General features: G+C 44.4%; 2 protein-coding genes across 2 annotated transcripts in view; one reads left to right on the forward strand and one right to left on the reverse strand.

The window, feature by feature from the left end:
* The first annotated feature begins 484 nt into the window (after window positions 1-484).
* Window positions 485-10,440, forward strand: PKD2L2 (polycystin 2 like 2, transient receptor potential cation channel). The gene is made up of 14 exons (XM_088536944.1): window positions 485-530; window positions 692-799; window positions 1,085-1,218; window positions 2,359-2,615; window positions 3,470-3,691; window positions 4,128-4,356; window positions 4,894-5,064; window positions 5,893-6,074; window positions 7,245-7,365; window positions 7,711-7,812; window positions 8,932-8,969; window positions 9,090-9,171; window positions 9,786-9,895; window positions 10,353-10,440. Exons 1-14 carry the CDS (start codon window positions 485-487, stop codon window positions 10,438-10,440), a joined length of 1,890 nt encoding a protein of 629 aa, XP_088393070.1.
* Window positions 10,441-12,877: 2,437 nt separating this feature from the next.
* Window positions 12,878-17,517, reverse strand: part of FAM13B (family with sequence similarity 13 member B) — a 41,809-nt gene continuing 37,169 nt past the window's right edge. The window contains exons 21-24 of the mRNA XM_088536862.1: window positions 16,163-16,246; window positions 15,885-16,057; window positions 15,359-15,460; window positions 12,878-15,234 (exon numbers count right to left, since the gene is read on the reverse strand). Coding sequence (XP_088392988.1) covers window positions 15,111-15,234; window positions 15,359-15,460; window positions 15,885-16,057; window positions 16,163-16,246 — 483 coding nt within the window. The 3' untranslated portion in view covers window positions 12,878-15,110. The remainder of the gene's footprint in view (window positions 15,235-15,358; window positions 15,461-15,884; window positions 16,058-16,162; window positions 16,247-17,517) is intronic.

The following is a 17,517-nucleotide window of genomic DNA, read 5'->3' on the forward strand; positions in this document are numbered from 1 at the left end:
TTTTGGCTGCTCTGAGCTGATGTAGCACAGATTGAGTCCCCCGAGCTGCTTTCTGAGTAGCATCCATGACCCCACTCAGGAAGGACAGTGTTCCAGCCGCACCAGCCCAGCCTGAGCTGGGTAACACCACACGGTGCTCGCAGAAACACTCACTTAAATGGACACATTCTCTCTTCTCACAGGGGAAAGGAGCTCCCTACAGCAGGGAGCCAGCCCGCGGCACCATCTCAGACTGTAATTTATAGTTTCATCCCCGCAGAGGCGAGTGGCAGGCGGGAAGCGCCAGCCTGCCCCGTGCCGGCATTACGCAGCCACACCAAGGGGCCGAACGGTCTCACTGGCAGCAAACTCCCAACACCCCGAGGAATGACAGGAATTAAAAATCCAATCCGAGCGGACTCGCCAAGCCCGGGACCGGCGGAGCCCGCGGCGGGCGGCGGTGTCCGTTGGGATTCGAACGCGGGGCGCAGCGGGAGGCGCCGCCATGGAGCGGCAGCTGCTCGCGCAGGAGCAGCGTCTCAGCGGCACCGGTGCGTGGACACCAGGGTCCCTTAGCACCCTCAGGAGCAACCTGAGGGAGCTTCCAAACCCGCTGTCTAGTCCTAATGTCTCCGGTGGGAAGCGCGCAGCCTCCTCCGCTCTTGCTCGCATCCAACCCCCACCATGGCCGCCTCTCCCCTTCCCTCCTCAGGCCTGGCCGTTGCGACGCGACGGCCCAGCTACGGCAAAGAGCAGCAGGTGAAATCCATCCTGCGGGAGCTGCTCGTCTACATCGTCTTCCTCACGGACCTCTGCATCCGTGAGTTGGCCACCGAGTTGGGGGGCTCCAAGCTACAAGTCATGAACCGGCAGCCTCATTAACTGCCTCTATGTCCTCCAGTGCACAACAGTGGTGAGGGACAAGGGTAGAGTTAAATTTCACTTTTCAGTCCAAATCGCCATTGCTTTTAAGTCCAAATTGCTCTGCCTGTGTTTGTTTTCTAGCAGTCTGATCATTAATGGTGCTTGAAGAAGGGGTAAGGTGCTCAGAAGCTGCTGCCATCCCTTATTTTGGCTTACGAGCTCCCCTGCTCTTTCCCCTCAGTGACATTCGGGATGGTCAGCACAGACATGTACTACCTGAACAGGGTGATGTCGCATCTTTTCCTGGAAACCCCTTCCTCCAAGGCGGATGGGGTTACGTTCAGGAGCATTGGCAGCATAGCCGACTTCTGGAAGGTGAGGCTTTGAAAATCTGTAAAAAAAACCCCAAAATGAGGTCAAATAGTAATATTGACAATTTTGATGGAGCAGCTGAATAAACCGAGGAAATTTTTGTGTTGATTAACTGCTGCATTATATTCACTCTGTTAGACTTTAACAAAGCAGAAAAATTGGGCCCTTTCATTCAGTTCTTTTCATTTTTGGTTGTTAAAAAATGCCGATTTTTATAAGCTGTGTGATGCTAGGAGAACCTACTACCTTGGTTTATCTGGTTTGCTATTAGCTTTATAATCACACTTCCATGATGGTTGCAAACTAGATACCTCTATTTTTACTAATAGATGAAGGAGTCCTCAGAATGACTGGTATTGCCCAGCTGACATGGGAAAATAATTTTTTTCCTCACAGTTTTTCTTAAAAAGGGAAATGCCTGGTCCTAACAACTCATTTGGAGGATCCGTATTCCCTCTTATCATTATGTCTGTCCTGTGGACTATTGCTAGTCTATAAAATAGCGAGTCCTCGGTATACGATATACATCCTCATGTACTAGAAGCGATTGTAATACACGATCAGGTGGTGCCAAACCACAGGGGCATGCTGTTTTATGTAACATTATCCCCAAGTGTAATGCTCTAGGAAACTGCTAGATCTATGTCTGCATCTAAGGAACACTGAGGAAGGAGGAAAATTTTCTCTTCCTTCAGAAACAAATATATCTTACTTCAGATTCAGATGACCAAAATGCAATCAGAAATATGTATCTCAAAACAGGTCTTCAGAGAGTATGCTAAAGAACAGGTTGTGTCAGAAGAACATCAACTGCTTAGAATTTTAAACAAATACGTTTAAATGCAAAGACAGATGCGTTTTCAAAGAAAGTCCAGGTATCTGCTGAACAGTTCCATTGCAAGTCTCTGGTAGAACTGCATATGGAACAGAACTGACTCATAAAAAAAAAAAAAAAAAAAAAAAAAAAAAAAAAAGCAAATATACCTTTTAAATAAGACAGTGTATCAGTGGTCAGTCCTTGTGTCCTAGCCTAAGACTCTCCAGCCATAGGTGACCTGAAAATCCTGCAGAGACTTGCATGTGAAGGAGCTGGATAAGAGCAATATTTTCATCCTTGAATCTTAACCTCTCTGGCTTATACAGTTTGCAGAAGGTCCCCTCTTGGATGGACTCTACTGGGACAAATGGTACAACAACGTGACATTAACCACGCAGAAAACCAGCAGCCACATTTACTATGAGAATTTGCTGCTGGGAGTAGCCCAAATTCGACAGCTAAAAGTGCGTAACGGTACCTGTTCCATCTACCCATATTTCCGGACCCTTTTAAAAGACTGTTACAGTGAATATCGCTATCGAGCTGAAGACAGGGCAGCTTTTGGTCTAAAGAACGGATCTGAGTAAGTATCCTACTTCAGATTTTCTTGTTGTTTCTTTTGGTTACACATGCATAAGAGATTCTCAAAATTAGAATGCTTTCAAATGGAACCAGACATGAAATGCAGAAATGGCTTTGAAAGCTCCACTGATACCACCTAAATAAATCCTTAATGCTCCTATTCTTGAGTGAGTTAAGAACTGTGTATGCAATAAGCTGAGATTTTCACTTGTTTATGTTGAGACAAACCATGGATTTGGCCAACATTATAGACAGGAATTTGGCATGGAAAATTTACAGAGGAGGAACAGGAAGAACTGGAAACAGCAAGCCCAGTTCGGTGAAAGCACATGTTAATGGATCTCTCTCCACTAACATCTCTGGAGAAATATTCAATTATAAGAGGCCTGAATTTACATCACATGTTTATAAATTGTTTCATGCTAAAATGCCCTAGAAACAGATCCAAATGGACTGCTTCACACATTTCATTCAGCATTGATATAGCTAGAAAGAGCATGTGAACATTCCACATTCATAGTGAACTGTGCAAACCAGAGATGTTATATTTACCTATAAAGGTTTTAAGGTAATAAACCATCTAGTCCAATTTGGGCAAAGTCGAGATTCATAAGCAATTGCTGTTTTGTGATATTGTAGTCAATAGCCAAGTAAAATAAATGGGAATATTTTAAGGCCATATGTCTCGTGCATACTTGATGTAGAAGAAAGAATTGTTTAAAGGTTTGTCTTAAAAAGTTGGTTGTAAATGCAGTAGAACACAAGAACTAACAGGAAAAATTATACAATAGAAATTACAGCTTACTTCAGTCCAGTTTCCTCAAGACAGGTGACTTTGTTTCCCATTTCCAATAGGTGGAAATACCTCTCTGTCTCCTCTTTATCCCCATGGTACTGGGGATACGTGGGCTTGTACAGCAACGGAGGATTCATATTCACTTTACCTAAGTCCAAGCAGGAGAGCGCGGAGAAGCTGGTGTCCCTCAGGCAGAACAGCTGGCTCACCAGAGGAACCAGGGTTGTGTTTATTGACTTCTCTATGTATAACGCTAACATAAACCTTTTCTGCATAATCAGGTGAGTACTTACCTTATTACACATGAAATACCATTTACTGAGGCATGGGGCTTCCTTAAGGACACAAGGAAAGGCTGTTCACCTCTGGCAGTGGAGGGAAAAGACAAGAATCTCAAACTCGGGCTATGGCAGGGAATACCTGCTCCTTTCTGAAACACCATTCCTTTAAAGATTTCAAGCAAACACAATCACTGGGTTATCTAGAAAGCGGCTTGTTTTTCTCTCAGTTTTCTCTACTACTAGTACTCTCTTGAGTCCTAAGATCTTCTAAGATCTTCGAGGCGCAGGAGTTCTCAAGTTGCCCATTTTGCAGAAATATGGGTCTAGCTGGAGTCACAGTTAGCACTTATTAACATAGCAATAACTCATATTAGAATATTAGGCTGGGATGATTTAGAGCAATGGTGACCAACACCCGTCTCCCATTTTTTTCCAGGTTGGTGGTAGAGTTCCCTGCAACAGGGGGTGCTCTCACCTCTTCACAGATCTACTCCGTGAAGCTCCTCAGATACGTCACGTATTACGATTACTTTCTGGCCTCTTGCGAAGTCACCTTTTGCTTGTTTGTCATTGCATTCATAATCCATGAAATCATAAAAATAGCGACACTTAAAGCAGAGTATTTCAGAAGTGCTTGGAACTGGCTGAACATACTATTGGTGGTGGTGAGCTGCACATCAACTCTTACCCCTGTGCTTGCAAACTTAGGGTAGTACTGGATAGCCAGCCAACGATGCAGGACAGCCCAAATCTTTTTCCTGGTTAGAGTTTAGTGTACTACAGAACTTTTCCTGGTACCATAGTGCATTAAGAGGCCATATGACCCACAGGGGTACACCAAACCTGAACACTTTTCCTGCCTTGCTGTCCGCTTGCCGTGGGGCTCCATGTCCTTCCCATCCTTTTGCGTTTCAGCTGCAATCTCTGCAGAGCTGGGAGGCACAAGCACAGAACAGGGTTACCTTAGTAAAATTAGAATGTATGTAGTGTTTGTGCTATTATCCAACGTTAGCATTGGGCAATTACAAATAATTCAGTCCTATTAAGTATCCTATTAAAAGTTTATGACCAAACGTAATAAGATCTGGTTCTTCAAACCTGATCAAGGGCTTCTTGAAATCAGTAAAGTCTTTCCTTTAAGGCAAATCTGCAAAGAGGGAGGTAACTGAACTTCAGTTTCACTGGCTTTTGCTTTTCTCCAGATATCAGTCCTTGCCATTGCTTTCAACATCTACCGCACTGTAGAAGTGTCCCTGTTAATGGAGGAGCTGCTGTCCAACTCGTCTGTGTATCCAGACTTTTACTTCCTTGCATCCTGGCAAGTCCATTACAACAACATGATTGCTGTCAATGTCTTCTTTGCTTGGATAAAGGTACAGATTCTGGTTCCCTTTTATTGTACTTGAGAATCACAGTAAAAACTGAGGTTTTATCCTTAGATGCACTGTTATCCCCCTCAGAGCCTGACATTCATAGCTTTCATAGCTCAGAGCTATGAAAACACGAGCTAGTTTTCAACTGCTGAGGAAGGTAAAATGCGTCTGAACTTGATTCAGAAATGGTTCAGAAACCGCCCTTAATTTCATTCTCACTTGCAAATGGATTTGCTGCTCTCAGGGCAGATCAGGCAGCTTCTCCGAGATAAAAAGCTGCTCTTGTTCCTAATGGAATGCTCAGGGCCCAAACCATTCCACACGTTCCCGCATGTGCCACTACTTCTAATCTACTAGTATTAATGTAGTAGCACAACCATGTTGCTAATTAACATCTATCATTGAACAAGGATAGCGTAATTTTGTCCAGGACTTGGTTTAGATTCAAATCAAGGGAGACAGCTCTTTACCAACTCAGCCCTCCAGGGAATCCTCGGATGCAGGGGCTGGTGTGTCACACACGTCTCCTTGACCGGAGGGCCACATCTGCCAGAGCAGATTACACATCCCAGCACCAGGAAGGACCTGCTCACACACAATTAGCTTCAGCAATTGAATTATTCACCCTGCAGAACCTCTTCTCCAGAAACACACCCAAGCTCAGGGCTCCTTACAGATTCATGCCACTAATATCTGGCACACAACTCATTTCCAGATAAGCTTTAACCTGCAAATTACAGTTACAGATGACATTCCAGAAATTCTGCTAAAATATTGTATATTTTGATCTTTCAGTAGCATCTTTTTCTTTTTTCTTTTTTTTTCCAGATATTTAAATACGTCAGCTTTAACAAAACGATGACTCAGCTGTCCTCCACTTTATCCCGCTGTGCCAAGGACATCATTGGATTTGCCATCATGTTCTTTATCATCTTTTTTGCATATGCACAGTTAGGCTATCTGGTCTTCGGGTCGCAAGTTGATGAGTTTTCTACATTTCAAAACTGCATGTATGCACCTTTCTAAACCTTTTGCTACAAAGACCCCAGTCCCTGCAAGTCCAAAAGAGTCTCACCTAAGGAGAACTTTAAAAGTACAAGTCTGTGTTGCCTTTTTGAATGCAGGAGCTTGGAACCACCCAGCAGATCCACTGCTGGGTGTGCACTGCAGCTCCCTGCTCACCTACAGCAGGGGGAAGTGCTCGAGACCCAGCTGGAATCTGAGCTGTTCTAGGAAACATCCAGCTGCACAACTGAGACCTCCCAAATCCCATGTAGCCACATTGCTTTTCTCCCCATTTTTTTTTTCCAGATACTCGCTGTAGCAACAGCATCAGCTCAGTTCCAGCTGGCACTTGGAGTTGGGTTTGCTGATCCCTGCACCTTGGAGTAGCTCTACCTGTCACCCTTGGTGCACGCTCTGGTCTGAGCTGTGACCGTTTCACAGAAAAGCTGCTAGGGAGTCACTGCGAGGAATGGACTTGAGTCCACGTTTAGCATCATCTTGGCACTGCTTTGCTCCCTGCACCTTCTCTTTGGGTCATGCTCCCTATGGCAGGAGCCAATCTATGAAAGGAGTTTTGCAGTTATTTGCCTGGGGTCTGTCCATTCTGTCTGTTCCAACAGTCTAGAGCTCAATACAGCATGTCCAAAAGGTAGAGATATTTCTTTAATTTATCAGACTGGCAGCAGCTTTCTAATGTAAAATTAATGCACTCTTAAGCATAAAATTACCTTTCATTTTGGATCTACGTGGATGTGACATAGATCTGAGTGGCTGCAATGCAAAGGAATGAAGAAATGCACATTTATCTTACCTGAGTATAAAATCCCCAACATAGGAACCTATGCCATTACCTTCTGTAATGGCAGATGATGTGGGATCCTGGAGCTCGAACAAAAGGGAAATCATTTTTTTTAAATTAAGAACCAAGGGGTTTATCCACAATGAAAGCATCTTCCATTCTGTAAGACATTTTAAAAGTCTTCTGCACTTTCAAATTCTCATATGTATCATGAACTCCCCACTGACCACGTTCTGCTTGTGATCTCAGGGACTCAGGTAACAGCGAATCAGCCTCTTCCAGTTACATTCAGTCTGTTTCCTTGTTTTGTAATGCTTAAAAATCTGCTGTGTAAGAGAAGCTAAAAATCACATAATTCTTGCCTTTTTACTCCCAGCTTCACGCAGTTCCGCATTGTGCTGGGAGATTTCAACTTTGCAACTATAGAAGAAGCAAACAGCATCCTCGGGCCCATTTACTTCATCACATTTGTGTTCTCTGTGTTCTTCGTGTTGCTGGTAGGTGGCATCTCAACATCCCATAAGCAGCAGAGATGTCTGGGGCCTTCTGCTGTGCAGTGCCCCAAGGAAGCATTTCCCCCCTGAGAAAAACCCTTTGCCCCTAACACCCACTGTCCCGGGCAGGCAGGGATGGTCTGGGCTCTTGGGCACAAGTTGACCCAGCCCAGACGTTACCCAGCAGCATTAAGGCAAGGCTGTATCCAAGGGAGTCCCAGTCCCAGCATAGCACCGTGTTAATCCAGTCCTCAGCTCTCCCTTTCTCCCAAAAGCCCCAAAATAATCATAGCTCCCACATATTTTCTCTGCAAATTGCATTGATATAACTGCATCCTTCCTGTGCAGAACATGTTTCTGGCTATTATAAATGACACCTATTCAGAAGTCAAGGCAGATTTTGCAGCGATACCAAGTCAAGAATTTGCCATCAGTGACTTCCTTAGCCAGGTAAGCACATGCTTCTGTCACCACCTCCTTTCATCCAACACAGCAGGAAGTCTATTGCTATATCCCTAGCAAAGGGCCTTAAATTAACTAGGGCCATAACCAGTTAAGAACACCCAGCGTTTGATTTTTTGGATCCAGTGTTACACACAGTCCTATCAAAAGGGTAAGAGGCTGCTTGCACTGGTGCGGCTAGGAGAAGAGAGGGGCAGGGAATGGGGATCACCCCCTGCTCGAGCTGATGCAGATTTTTAAATGCAGACCAAGGGCAAAGCTCGGCTGGAGAGGCAGTGAGAGGAGGACAGAGACGGTGGGAGTTATACGGTTTTGGGAGCTTTATTACCCGCATAGCTTAATTTTCATTCTGTCTTTAGTCCAGATTTTTCAGCCTGGTCTCTTAAGCTAAAGGCTTATAGAATTCAGAAAATAGGCATCTAAGAAAATCTGGGAAGACCCGACAGTAGAACTGCCTCTCCTTAACATCCCAATGAGTTAAGGCCATTTTTGTGTGCCAGGAAGGGACACAATGAGGGAATAAAACTTTCCCTGACTTCTCACTTCTGCTTGAAATTACAACCACCCTCCTCCTTTCCTGCCAAAGGCTCATGCCAAGCTCAGGCTGTGGCACACAGCATCACCTGGGAGATCTGAGACACCTGTATGTTCAGACTGCACTTGTGGGGGGTCTGTCTGCCTTGGCAGCCCCAGAGAGCAGGGCTGGCACCTTAATCTGCTTCCAGGTTCTCCATAGGTTCACATGCATCACACGGACGAGTTAAACCAACAGCTCTTATGAGGGAAGGTGGTGGGAGTCCCTGGCTAGCAACAGTTAAAGACTTGGTTCAACAGCAGAACCACCAGCTTAGGCCCAAAAACACCTTAGGTTCCCCTACCCAAGCTCAGCTCCTTACTGAACTTCTGCAAGAATAAACATCAAAAAAGAAAAAAAATATCCTTACTGGAATTGCTCAGATATTACTTGCAAGGATTTTGTGACATTTGGGGGAATTGTGCTCGATTGCCAAAACATGACGCTGCCAGCGGGCTCTTCACCTCCAAGTGTGGAAACCTGCCTGGTGAAGCACCCAGCTCGCTTAACCCGCTCTGCTTGCCCTGTGCCAGGCCCTGGTCAAGCTCAAGCTGAAGAGGATGGAGACGGACATGAGGGTGGAAGAAGCGAGCCTGGGGAGCGCGAGGAGGTAGGATCCCGTCCAGGCTCCCGAGCCGGCGGCTGCTCCGTGCACTGGGCACGCACCAGTTCTCACAGGGCTTCTGTCTGTGTCCGTGGCAAGCACTGAATCCACAACCACTGCGAGAAGAGAAATGCACAGGCTTTCCAAGGAGAGCACTGCGGACGAAAAGGTGGGATTCATCCTTCCCTCTTCCTAGAAGCTGCTGGCTGCACTTCTAAAGTTGAGAAATACAAAAGGAGGCTCAGTTGTACCTACCCTTATTACAAAAGCTATTTCACCATGGAATGCTATTTTTAACAACACAGAATAGCATTCAAACTAGACCTAAAAATAATCACTAACGATGCCCCAAAGTTCAAATGAAAGGGTGCCCAGGCTCTGTTCAGATGAGCTCATGCACTGTGAAAGCAGAGCTGGCAGCAGGTTGGGGTCAGCGTGCTTTAACAGTGATATCAAGTTGTGAGTTAGACATTAGCCTTAATGCTAAACTAAAATGGAAAATAAGAATTGCTTTAAAGCATCCTTTTGGGTCATGAGTCCTGTTTGCAGCAGAGAGAAAAAAAACTTCTAAGTAAACGAGAAGCTGCTTAGTAGCCCCATAAGCCAAGCTAACCCACTGCAAATACCTCTAAAACATCTATTAAAAAGTGTTTTTTTTCCCCATGTCTTTCTCCATGAAAGTGTAGCAGGTGCCCAAATAAGCCACACTGGCCTTTTCTGTGCATTTTGTTGTTGTTGTTTTTGTTCCGTGATCCCTCTGGTGTTGCACAGGGCTACCCGAAGCCAGCACAGCTACACAGATGGAAGGAGAACTTTCGCCGGAAGCCTCCGTCGAGGGAGGACCTCAGCTCCGTCTCCTCTCAGGGCTCCGTCTCCCCCGAGGACTTTCAGGAGTAAGTTCTTGTTCTTGCACCCCCTCCCCAGCCCCGGGGGCTGCAGACACTGCCTTACCCACAGTGAGAGACAGCCTGAGACTCCAGAGATGAAAAGGCAGGAGTTAAAATCAGTAATTTTGAGCTTTTTAAGTGCTTTTGTACTGTCTGACAGTGACTGCACTGAGAGAGAAGGTGGAAGCAGAAAAGATGTTTAGTAAAGCAGCTCACAAGGAGATTAGCCAAAAAGCAAGGGCAGGGCTGGAATTTGAGAATATTTCCACTCTTGCAGAACGACCCCTTGTCCCATTGGGGCAGAGAGACTGAAAAACCCTTGTGCTTGTGAAGGGGTAGTTCAGGACCAGACCCCTGGGAGCTGTCACAGTTCTCATGAGCAAACAGGAAGGCTAACAAGTAGCAGTTTACATCCTCCTACTGCCCTGTCTCAAGGATTTGTTGCTGTATTTTTGTGCCCTAGGCTTTTCAGGTACACTGCTGAGTTGGAGAAGGAATTAGATGGCGTTAACAAAAAACTCCATAGAATTATGAAAAAAGGTAACCGCTGAAGGTCACTTCCAACAAGGTCACAAGGTAAAAGGGATGAGCTCGTCTGCTGACAGAGGTGTCCATATCCTTCATGCAATTGAAATCCAAGTCAAGAAAAAGCAGTTCTCCCCCATCTTTCCCAATTCTGCACAAAAGCAGCAGGAACCTCAATAAAAGCAATCTCTGATCCCTCACAACCTTTTCTGTGCGGGTTTCTGGGGGTTTTTCAGCTCTGACAAAAACTCACCGCCTTTGCCAGAGTTCTGGGCAGGAATCTCACCCCAGGCCTCGATGCCGTTTGCTCCTTGGGGCTCCTTTGGGGAGCACCGACACTGCTGCTCCTGGCGCCAGGAGAGCAGGGCAGGGGCAGCTCCTGGGCCTGCTCCCTTCCCTCCTCTCCATCTCCAGCCCAAATCTATTTCAGTGCAAACCCCAAGCACTAATCAGAGCTCAAAACGTGGTTCATTAGCCCAGACCTCTCCAGACTGAGGTGTTTTTTTTTTTCTCCTCTCCTGCAAGTACATCTGCTGCCAGGTATTTTTCAACACCTCTTGTTCTGCTCTTTGTTCTCACACCTCTCCAGGAAAAATCCAGCCCTTCTTCCAGGATTTTTTTTTTTTTTTTTCATCCAGGCCTTAATAACTGGAACCACTAGAGGGCATTTGCTTCACCCCTGCACCAACACTAATTCTGAGAATTATTCCTCGTTGCATTTCTGCTCCCCTGGCAACCCTGGACCTTCCTGGGCCCAGCAGCACCCGCCACTTTGCTCTGCCACTTCCCAGACCACATTTCCATCCCTGCCAGCCCCGTACGGGTCATGCAGCAACCGCTTGCCCACAGGGCAATACATTGTACAGGTTTAAAGAATAAATCCCCTTGCCAAACACATCAGGCTGATGAGAAGGATGCTCTTTACTTTGTAGGGCAGCTGTCTTGCTGGAACAGCGGCCCTCGCACAGCACACAGGGTTCCCCACTGCCACATTTATCCCTGGAAACAACAGAAGATAAATTAAGTGTTAAATCTGCCCACATGTGGCCATTAAAAACTGCTGTTTGCTGCAGCCGAGATACAGGAGGAATAAACCCCATGTCCAAACGCTGTGCGAATGCACCCTGAGGAAACGAGGGGCCGTCGCCCACGGGCTGCACCCGCAGTTCTGCTGCTGCCGTCTCAGCGTGTGACAACCCCCAGCCCCAAAGCATCGGTGCTTAGGCCTCCGTCAGTGCTTGGGCCTCACTTCCCTGGCAAGACTCTAGCCCTGTGCACCAAAGCAGCCCAAGAAAGTCTCTTCAGAGAGGTAGAACCTGGACTGCTGTAGCTTGGTGCTATCTCAGTCTTGGACAGGGAACCTCCATGAATTTTTGCCTCACTCCCCGCAACCCTTTCCCATCCATTTTGATTATCCACCTTCAGCACTGGGCCCTTTCCTTTCATTGAAGTCTTTCTTCAGTTTTAAAACACATGGATTAAACAGCTCCCACCAGCCCTCTGCTCGAAAGCTCTGTCTGCTCCATTAACACGACTGCAGCAAGTTTCGTGTGTAAATAACCATAAAGAAAGAGGAGTGGAGAACAGATGTGTACAAGACCTCGGTCATTCCTCAAGTCTTGTAACATGTTTGTTTCTTCCCCATCTGGAGAGAAAGTCCCAGTATCTGAGCTTGCACATACTAGGGACCAACATTCAGTCTTGCCATTTACACAAGTTTGGCTGATCAGAGGGCAGGTTATTCTGTCCCAAGCCTAAAGGACGCACTAACGGCTGCCTCCTCGCTCTCCTCTCCCTGCTGTTCCTCCATTGCTTCGTTTTGATTCCCTCTATCCCTCCCCCTTACCTGCGGTCATGCGCTCTCAAGCAGCCCCTCCATCTTCAGCAATTCCTGTCCTCTGCCAGGCCTCACGCTGAAGAAGCAGTCACACAAAATACAGCAGAGCAGCTGCTGTAAAGAACTAAATCATTCATATGATCTTATGCCAGTATACAATGAAAAAAAAAAAAAGTTTGGTCCAAACGAAAAGCATCCTCCTGTGTTTCCAAGATCATGGGCAGTGGCAGTGTTCCCTGGCCATGAACTGCTCCACGTGCCATTGACTAAGAGATTGCTACGGGCACAGAGACGCAGTGAAATACTGCCCAGCAGCCAAGGCCGTCGCAGCCGCGGGCAGCGGATTAGGGCTGCGACGACGGAGCGGCCTCCCTGCCCCATCTCCTCCACAGGCCGCCCCGGCTGGAGCGGGGCCGGGCGCCCCTCGGCAGCTCCTGGATCGTCCCACGGAGGCTCCGGGACGTCCCCGGCGGAGCAGCGGCGCGGGAGGCGCTCGCTGAGCAGGGCAGCGGGAGCGGCTGCAGCCGCAGAGCCCACGGAGCGACGCGCGCGGCCCGGCAGCGACGGGCGCAGCCAGCGCCTTGAAGAGACGGAACTGGAGGAAAAAGCACCATGAGAAACACAAATATGACAATAAAGGTTAAGGTACTTTTATTATAAAAGTCTATACAATGAGCACCAGACATAGCAATGCAATTATATCTGGCTTAGTTATATATATTCCATATCTATATATCCATATAGATATATAGGTTTTGCTTTTACCAAAGTAAAACTGTTATATCACAAAATGCCTAGTTCTACCATTTATTTATTGCTCAACAAGGATGGCACAAAACACACTCGTAGCGTAACTGTTGCCATGCTTATCTACGATACTGAATAAACAGCCAAACACCGCATAACAAACACAAAGCAGCTGTTAATTCTGAATTGGAACCAGTCTGATCACTCACGCACTTATAAAAATATTGGAATCATATAGATTTAAGCATTATAAAGGAGGAATATATTATTTAAAACATTTAAATAGTGCATATTGACATTTTGCATGTGGTATATAAAACACAAACATTCATGTACAACACTATACAGTACGCATTAGGTTCAATGTTCGGATACACCCGTGTCTGCAGACCAATAGAAAAGTTAACTGAGGTGTACATTGCACAATGGAACTGAATAAAAGTGATAAATGGTCTCAAGACTAGTTTAACCTCATAATTAAGGTCCCAAATCATTTTGCTGTTTAAAAAAAAGGAAAAAATAAAAAGGCATACCACCAGTGCTCAATAGTTTTAGTGCTTTTTTTTTTTCGGATTTAAAAAAAAAAAAAAACATGCCCACAAGCAGAGTAAAACAAAACAAGGAGTATTCTATAGTACACAGATGAAATCTGAGCACTAGAAATTCTACTATCAACCTATTTCATATGCTTCATGACAGAACAGCAAGCCTATGAGGTTACATGCTAGCCACGTCTTACTTCGTGAGAAAGTTCATTTTTGGTCTTTCATAAAGCAGTGTGAATAAAAGCTGTGCTGACATTAGCCAGTCATAAAAACATGCAGTGAGAGTAGGTGCATGCAAAACATGACCACAATCAAACTGATATATTGAAGAAAAAAATTGGAGAAAGCACCAGTTAAAATTAACACTTAGATTTTGCCAGATCAGAAACAGCTGCTGATGGCTGTTGTAGCGCACAAAGCTAGCGAAATCATCGTTCAGCACAGCAGATGTGATCATCAAAACATTATTTAGTTTCAGCTTTGAAGCTAAATCATGCAAGGCCCATAAACTGTTTTGCTTACATCATAAAGGTTAGATCACTTAGTTTTATTCTCCAACCGTGTAACAAAATCATGATAAACAGCAGTGATTCCCTCCCTCACAACTGACACAGTTCACCTTATGGTGCACATCAGCTACACTGATTTTAGCCCTTGGTACCATGCTCGTTTCACGTACAGTGTAATTTTAACTGACCCACGCCAGGACTTTTCTGCTGGAGCTGTGCAAGTCTGAGCACCGGTCACATATCCCATACACCGAAATGTTCATTATGTTCCTCAAGTCTTCTCAAAGTGGAGATGCAGTATCCAATTCAGGCAAAACACTGTGTCACCACCAGCTGATAAAGAATAACTGGTAAAATGGTATAACGAGCAACAGTAACATAAGTCCTGTAGGCAGCATGTGATATAACTTTCGAGTTTTCCAAGTTTTAAAAGACACTAAGCAAGGTCACTTTCTGGTTCGTCCACTGTCACCTTTATCAAGGAGGATACGTGACCACTATGTAGCAAAATCCACAGATGTTAATTATTACTGTGTGATAGATGCAATTTAGAATACCAAAAATTAAAGTTGTTTCACAACAGTCCTTTGAAAGGAATTTCAGTCCAGTTAAGTGTCCCAAGAAAAAGAGCTATGTATTTAATTTGCTGACCTTTTTCCCCATAATAAAAAACAAGCAACAAGAATAGTTCAGTATAGGACTATGATATGGGTAATTTCTTCAATAACACAAAAGGTTGGTAATACCAAAAGTCTCAAAGCTCTCGAACGCTAAGGAACAAAATGCTATAGTCTTTTGGGAACAAGATGCATACGTAATACAAAATTTTGATGGAAACTGTGTTTGCTCAAGTTGGATAGAGCAGTCTCAAACTTAGAAATCTTATTCTCACTCTAGACAGGACCTACTTACCCTTCAAACTGGTTATAGTGGCACCACAATAAAGTGCACAAACTGGATTCTTTCAATAGTGCATGACAAATGAACACAAGTACCCAATAAGTACAATGGTAGCATAAGGAAATATTATGTTATTCAATGTTTTGGAGGAACATAATTTATATTGATTTTGAAGAGTCTTGTTTGCTGATAAGGACTTCTAGCAGCCTAAGTTTGGCTTTAATTTTCTTGTACTCCCTGTACTCATCAAGCATTGGAACTCGGTCTTCTTTCTGTATGTTCCTGTAAAAAGAAGCACACCTGAGTTTCAAAAAGATCCTACATATTGCAGAAAGTCAAACACAACAAGATGTCTAAAATAACTAAACAAATGAAAACAAACAATCTATCTTTCTGCTGAACAAACCTGCCGTTCTGTTGATAAAACTCCTCTTCAAATTCTCGTAAAGTCTTGCGTAGCTTCTTTTTTTCAGCTCTGGCTTTCCACAGTTGCTCCAGCAATTCTGGCCTAAAAATTGAAGTTAAAGAATACTGTTGGCCACATAACGAAGTTTAAATTCTTCAAAGCACACTTCGAAACAACTGAACTAGCAGTGAACTAAGTCTAAATTCATCTCATCCACAAAGAGCACAGTTTCTGTTTGATGATGAAATACTGAAGACAACTAGTAGTTAATAAAAGGGTGCACATTTTCTGCTGCCTACACAGCTAAAATAGGTTGAGGAAAATGTAGACTCAACAATTTGCTGAATACGGAAAGATCTTCGTCAGACACGTCAGAGGAAAGAACGCTCGGTCCAACCAAACAGCTCCTGATAAGTGCTGAACTTGTCGATTCTCCTCTGCCTCAATTTCATATTTCATGTCATGACTGTAAGTGCAATCAGTGCAACAGCTGTAATAGCATTAGTCATCTCTTATTTATACGTACATCGAAGCAGCTCGAGTGCTTGACAGCCTAAGGTCCCGGGTCAGTTTCTCTTGACCATCTTCAACATCAGACTCTGAGTTTTCAACTGGGCTTAAAACAGGCTGTGTTTGGGTAGCAGTTTTTAGGATATCATTCAGGTCTGCAGACAAACCATCACTTTCCTCCTCTTCTTCCTAAACAGACAAAGCCGAAATTCAAAACAAATATGAAATATTTCCGTTCCTCATTGCATCTGCTGTGAAACACACATACATGTATTTTTAATTCACTATACATACCTTAATTTCTTCAAAAAAATGTGCAGTTTCACCTTCAATAATGGGCTGTAACATCTGTCCCCGCCTCTTTGTTGATGGCGACCCCTGAAATATTTAAGTTTATTTCATTACATGCAATTAGACAATAGATGCTGTATGGGGTAAAACCAACTTTGTTCAAGCCATTGCATTCAGCAAGTAATTCTTCATACAGACGGACAGTAAGAGACTGCAAATATCCTTACAGGACACAAATTGAACAATGACAAAGAATCTTTAAACTGATGGAAACAAATGATTCCATTCCTTTAAAACTGTGGAAATATCTGGGTAAAAAGTCAAAAGAAAAAAAAATAGCTGGTGACTGGAGGAAACAGAAGGAAGAAAATCAAAGCATGCCCCGTGCTCATCTGCTCCAGACATACCTAGCAGAAACTATCTCTTTATGAACTGTAATAAGGCAACATAAAGACTTATACCTGCTATAATTGAGGTGGCAATAAAGCAACCTTAATGAAGCCTGAAAAGATTTTAAAAAGCCCCCTATATTGAACATCTAAAAGTTGCCCTATAATTTAGAAAATTAAGGGAATTCTCTGGAAGAATAAAGTACAAGGACGTTTTATTTTTTTTCCCTTCTCTGTAACATGTACAAGAAAGGAATGATATTGAATAGGCCTCTTATCTCAAAGTACTTCAGCTGAGAAAGGATTGCTCAAAACAGAGTAAAATGTGACAGCAGATTAAAATGCTGCTGAGTAAACCACTAAACAGATACGTAAATCTGGTTGAGGACTATCTGACATCAGCTATGCAACCTCATCCTTCTAAAATGGTCAAAAAACTAATATCAAAACTGTGTCGTGTTGCAAGTCCAAGACAGCACGCAAGCTTTTGATTACAGTCTGTGAAAAACAGCCAGTCTGTCACTCCACAACTTTTTACAGGTCACTGTAAACAAGGTTACCTCCATAATACTGAAACCCTTTTCTCTTCCTCAACTCTCACATAACATATTGCTCATAAACACTTTTAATATGAGACTAGGAGGGGGGAAGCACTTCAAGTTAGAAGGAAATGTAGTAGTAAAAAAGGCACAGATGTTGTACAGATGCTGCCGATATCAATAACGTATCTCATGCTGGTGAAACATGAAGGAATGAAATGCTGCTTGGACAGTCCTTTCACTCCTGCCTCTCGTGACAGTATCCCGCACTACAGGAGAGGGGCAGAGGTTTTATTGCAACTGGTGTTACTATTCTCGGGAGGACTCAGAGTACAGTCTGTCCCACGGGACGATACCCAGCACGGGGAGACTCGGGAAAGTCTGAGCCAATTAAAGTCAGAACTTGATTTACTTCCATCAGGAGCCATCT

This window comes from Tinamus guttatus, unplaced genomic scaffold, assembly GCF_059628265.1.
Source record: "Tinamus guttatus ecotype Peru unplaced genomic scaffold, ASM5962826v1 Tinamus_guttatus_pri_ptg000710l, whole genome shotgun sequence".
In the NCBI taxonomy this organism is placed as follows: domain Eukaryota; kingdom Metazoa; phylum Chordata; class Aves; order Tinamiformes; family Tinamidae; genus Tinamus; species Tinamus guttatus.